General features: G+C 42.9%; 1 protein-coding gene across 1 annotated transcript in view; it reads left to right on the top strand.

The window, feature by feature from the left end:
* The window catches only part of LOC136157630 (zinc finger protein 420-like), a 28,035-nt gene continuing 22,035 nt past the window's right edge, over positions 1 to 6,000 (top strand). Inside the window, 3 exon segments of the mRNA XM_065919451.1 lie at positions 1 to 36; positions 2,155 to 2,281; positions 2,787 to 2,914. Of these exon segments, the coding sequence (XP_065775523.1) occupies positions 1 to 36; positions 2,155 to 2,281; positions 2,787 to 2,914 (291 nt within the window).

Below are 6,000 nucleotides of genomic sequence, written 5' to 3'. Positions count from 1 at the left end.
ATGGAGGAAGAAGAGGAAGAAATGGCAGCTTCTCAGGTAAATGTCCTGTCCCGGGTCTGAGGCTGTGTCTGGTTTTCCTCCTGAAATGCCTGGTCTGAACATCTGCAAACCTTCAATTCTCTGCTTCTAATTTTTCTACCTAGGGTGTTTGTTGTCAACTGCTTATTTTTTTTCCAGTTTTTCTTATGTTAGAGCAGACTGACCCTTTAGACAGTTTCTTCCTTATGTCCCAGAACCTGTTATCCAATGTATGTATCCTGGCTTTCTATAGAGCATGATGAATTCTCAACGTTGTCAGTTTCAATGTTGAACATATTCCCTTTGTGAAAGACCAACACGGGGAGGCACTGGTATAAGGGATTCCCAATGGAATGCTGTTCTGTGTTGGGATCCTAGGAAGTAGGGGAAAGGCCATGATGAGTTTATATCTGGATGCACCTTCAGGTCTTTAGAACAGGAGCAAAAGGCAATGGCCTTGGAAATAGAATGGACTCAGTGGTCCAGATTTTTTTTCAGAATATTTTCAAAAATAAAAAAATGTAGTTGAGACTATCCTCTTCCTCTGTGTCGATAAGAAAGACTTACTAATTAAATGTGGTATTAGGCTACATGTCACGGGAGGTATATATGAAGTGAAATTTGCTTAAAACTAGCATTTTTTAATGATTGATTCAGATCATGGTTTCCATAATATTGCCAACATACCCGTGCAGTGGTAATGCATTCTTCCATGTACTTCTAACCCCATGACTCTGATGGTCACTGGTTTAGGTACTTCTGTGAGATTCCCATGCAACGCAGCTCATGTATTTTCCTTTTGTCTTTAACAAGTGTCTTGGGGAAAAAAAGTGAGGGATGTGCCTAAACTATCACAGTTAATGGGGGAATCCCATATGCTCTTAAGTTTCTCTTTGCTTTGGAAGATGACTGTGTTTAGTAGAGATGCTGGGTTTGGGGGATTTTTCTCACTCAAGCCCAGGTCTGATCATTTCCAGGTACACTCTATGCTCACATCACAGAATCTCATCATATTTTTGTATTTTCCAAAATGTTTATAAGAATATTATTAGTGTCAATCTATGTTCAACTATATTAAAATTTGAATTGTAGCTCTTTGGAAATGATATAGATTTTAAGGAAATTTAAAAACTCAGAACCAGAGCTTTCCTTTATGTTACATCATTCTGTATATCTGCATTCTAGTTTATTTAAAGAAATAAAATAATATCATCCTCATATATTTATGTACATTTTTAATAAGTTAAAAAATTTTATTTTATTGACATGAGGAATTTTCCCTATTAACTATTAATAAGTATATAGCCCCATTTTAGTTTATGTGTCTGTCCACAAACCTGTTAACATGATTTGAATGCTTTTTTCTATTTTTTAAAGATTTTCAGAAGAAGGGAATACGTACCTACTCTAGTATTCTTTCCTGGAGAATCCTATGGACAGAGGACCTATTATTTCTCTTGCACATTCAAGATTCTGTAAAAACTGTCAGAAAGACATACAATATATGCTAAATAGTTAAAATGATCCTTGCTGCAAGGTTACTATCTTATAGAGACCTGTAAAATCTGTAAAAGACTTAAAGTTCAACTAAAGTGTGAATTCTTCCCTACTGTTCTCCTTCATTGCTGTTCAGAATGGTCATTTGTGGAGCAGAATTTGCAATATTACTACTTCAAATATGCTTGGTAAAAATGTGGCACAATTTTTCCACTCCAGAACTCTTCGATCAGAATCTGCTTTTTAAAAATGTTTCCTGGTTTTTGGTAGACAATTTATCCTGGGTCACACGAGTACAACACTCAAAAATAAATATGCCAGTGTTGATCTGATGACATTATAATTTCTCTTCCACATCAGAATAGTTTCTTGTTAATCATATACTCTTTTCTTGGGGTTAAAAATGTGGTAGAAAATGTTACTGTGTGATACCAGAAACTACAGTAAATCAAAATGAGTTCTCTGAAATTACTGTTTTCGTTTAGGGTCAGGTTAGGAAGTCTTCGCTTGGCCATATGACAGTCAGTCATTCAGTCAGTTCAGCCATTCAGTCATCAGTCCTGTCTGACTCTTTGCGATCTCAGTTGTGTCTGGCTCCTTGTGACCCCAAAGTACATGCATGTGTACTTTGTATTTCAGGGACGGCTGATGTTCCGAGATGTGGCCATAGACTTCACCCAAGAGGAGTGGGAATGCCTGGACCTCGGTAAGCGGGACCTGTACAGGGATGTGATGTTAGAGATCTACGGGAACCTGGCCTCCTTGGGTGAGGACAACTGCCTTCCAGAATCCCTTTTCCACCACTGGGTTTGGTTCCTGCATTTCTAGAACGTCTCCTGGAATTTTCTCCTTCCACTAACACCTTCAGATCCCTGTTTTCTAGCAGGAAATGGGTATTTGTGAGTTCAGAAGGAAAGCCTTCATGGTGATTCACTATGATTCTAACCTTTTTCTTCCGTGATGTAATCTGCCTCCTTCACTCTAGCGTGGTGGTGATTGAATCAGTTCCATGGTATTAAATAGTGACAGCTTCCTCTTAAAATCACATTTACACTACTTACTTTCGCCTTGTAGTACTTGACCAGAATGTCAGGATCTGATTTTTATGTATTTGTTAGTATTGTAAGCATGCTTTCAATAAAGTATTTGGGGGAATCATTCTCTAGGCTGTATTAACATTCACCCGTGTGTTCTCTTCTCACCGAAATACATATTGGGTTGGAAACTTATGAATCTCTAGCAAAAGAGATATTCCTTTCTCTGATGAACAGGTCTTGTTGTCTCTAAGCCGGACCTGATCACCTTTCTGGAGCAAATGAAGAATCCCTGGGGTGTAAGGAGAACGGACACAACAGCCACATACCCAGGTAGGTGTGAATGGAGGGAGCTGATGACTCAGGTGAGAGGTCCAAGGAGCAGTGAGGAAGTCAGCCTTTGTCCTGTGGCTTGGGAAGACGTGCTCCAGTGGAAATGATTCTGGAGAACTCTGGGTTCATTTCTGTTGCTGTCATAGACGGACATTGCCTGGCTCCTTCTGCCTCTCAGTCATTCATGAATTCAGCTCCATGATTACTTTTCTCATCCACAATGAGAATTCAAATTCTCTTCTTGGCTTGTGACAACTTGCATGAGTTGGCTGCTCTTTCATTTCTTGGGTGTCCTAGAGAAACTGCCCATTGATGAATAAATATAAGATGCTCTTTTTAAAGTTTGTTTCTACCTCTAGAAAGAAATGTGTGAGTGGAATTGTAAACAAACTACCAATACTCTAGGAATATTGGAGACAGAATTTTTTTCTGATTTATATTTTCTAAAACACTGGAAGCTACAAATATGACCTTATAAATTTTAGGCTCCTTTCAGTTTATAAAGCAAAACCTATCTAAAATGAGAGAATGCAAATCCCTGAGTTACACCAATGTTTCACTTTTCTTTATGTGAACTTTTTTAAAATATTTGAAGTTCATTTGCCACAATTCCTCAATGGTAAAATACTTTAATGTATTCAATTAAATCAAAGATTTTTTAAATAAATTGGCAAAATAGTTTGGAACATTTTCCACCGTATTTCTAATGGTTGTTTGAAACTATCAACATTTTCGAACATATAAAGAAGTACTTTTAAGTCCTTTAAATCCTTATTGGATTTAAATCCTTATTGTTTTACAATGTTGTTCTCTTGTACAGCAAAGAGAATAAGTATACGTATAAATAGCCACTCTTTATTAGATTTCCTTCCATTTGGGTCTCTGCAGGGAACTGAGTAGAGTTCTCTATGATCCCAACACATTTTTTAAAATCTCACTTCTTATTTAATTGCTTAAGGCTTTATTATCTTGTTTCTTATCAGATGCCCCAGACTTTATTAATTTATCTCATTTGTTTTCAGTTTCTGATGGCCCTCAGTTTCTAATTAGTTGTATGTCAATATCATTTATGATTTTTAGATAGAGACATCTAATAGAATATGTTCCAATAGAGCACAAGTTCTAAGAAGTGGATTAAAGAATTGGAAGGCACTTAGTATTTCTGAAAATGTTTGGTGTCTCCATTTAAGACGACTTAGGGCAAAAGGTAATCATTAGACTGCGTGTCTCCGCTTCATTTAGTGGTTCTTGTAGCTTATTATTTTGCCCCTTCCTCTGCTCCATACTCTTTGTCCCCTGGTTTTATTACATTCTCTGTGTTTTTGATCTCTGCCCTGAAGCATGGAGGATCCTAGTTCCTCTTGTTTCTTGTGCTTGACCCTTAGGGGCTCAGTTGGGTCCTGAGGTTTGTGCCCTGATCCCCTTGATAGCCTGCCCTGGATATTGAGGGGAGCTTCCCCTTCACTCTGTGGCTGTCACCGCCATGTCTGTGGTGGGTCTGCGCCCTGGTTGCCGGAACAGAGCCCCCAGATCTGTTTCTTCGCTGTGATCCTGATCTGTGTGGAAGCAGATGGGATTGGAGCACACCCCCGGGAGAGAAGCCCCTGAGGATTGCTGCTCTGGGGATGTTCCCCTTGGGACGTGCTCTGTGCGTCACTTTCCCCCATTGGCTGAGTCCTGTGTGACCCTGGTAGGCACTGATCTTGGCCCCAGCTCAACCATGCGTATGCCGGCACATGGCCCTGGGTTCTCTCGGATACTGTTCTCCCCGGGTCACCAGCATAGATCCCCTGAACTCAGGGCCTAGGTCCCAGGTGCTGTGGTGCTGTGGGGGCAGCTGCGACTCCGGGCTGGCCCCGTCCCCTCGTGTTCGAGCCCACAAAGTCTACAGTTGCTAAAGCCACACCTGCTGTGACCGGGGGCGTCCCCCTTCTCCTTCAGATGCTCTGCAGGGGCTGAGCTGAGAAAGGCGGTTGCCTGTGTAAAAGCGTGGTTAATGCAGCTGCGAGCAGAGACCTCAGCTTTGCTTCCTTAACCCTGGGGCTCAGCTGCGCTTTCAGCTCCTTCTGAGCATGAGGCCCACCCACGGGTGTCTGCTCCAGAGGCTGCCCCAGGGCACAGGGGTCTGCTGACGGGTAAGGAGGGGCATGGGGGAGGCCGTGGCTGGGCCTCAGTAGAGCCCACCGGGTGGCGGTCCTCCCTACTGCCAGGGATGAGGGGCCAGCACGGGGGAGAGAGGCTTCGGTGGGGTTCTTCCCTTTGGGCCTCACTCAACAGTGGCGTCTGCGCTTTGGTGGTGCAGGCTTCCTCCACAAGCGTCCCATTTGCCGAGCTCCTCCCGCCCTCCCGTCCCCTCAGGATGTCTCCTCATGACCAACCGCAGTCCTCTGCCTGGGTTTGCTCCCCAAAGCCCACGTTCCAGCACCCAGTCTTTGTCTGCAGGGGTGGACACCCTTGAGGTGGACACCCTCTCAGGCTGGGTGGGCAGGGCAGGGGTCAGCACCCCATCTGCAGCTCTCACTGTCCTGCTGCCACACGCGGGTTGCCATGTTCTCTTCCACAGAGAATGAGGCTCTCCTGTCCAAACTGGGTGCCCCCAGTGATGGCTCCCCCGGATGTGGACACCTCTTCTCTCTTCAGATCTCCCCAATGTTGCAGGTCCCATCCCAGTTCCTCTCCTCTTCCCTCTCCTTGTTTTTTGGTACTACCTGGCTCAGCAGGAATCTTTCTGGTCATTTTAGGTGGTGTAGGTTCTTTCCTAGTGTTTGGGGGGGCTCTGTGTGAATTGTTCCAATTCTGATGTATTCTTGATGAATTTGTGGTGAGAGATGAACTTCAGTCTGCCTAATCCTCTGGCATCTTGATCCTTGGGTCCCCATTTTCCTTAATCTTCAAGGATATATACTGAGAATAGTAGATAAGAAAGCTTTTATTTGGTATCTTTCAGCTCTGTCTTCTCACAACACCCATGGTTTGATGTCAAAGAATCCAAGGTTTGAAAATTTAATCCGAAATGCAAACCTAGGCGTGTATGAAAGAGCTCCCCTAGGAAATGAACATTTAACCAAAGCCTGGGGATATACAAGGGCGTGTGAAAGGCTGAGAGGATGTTTATATG

The sequence above is a fragment of the Muntiacus reevesi genome, chromosome 2 (genome assembly GCF_963930625.1).
Source record: "Muntiacus reevesi chromosome 2, mMunRee1.1, whole genome shotgun sequence".
In the NCBI taxonomy this organism is placed as follows: Eukaryota; Metazoa; Chordata; class Mammalia; order Artiodactyla; family Cervidae; genus Muntiacus; species Muntiacus reevesi.
This window is presented reverse-complemented; position numbering and strand designations above follow the sequence as displayed.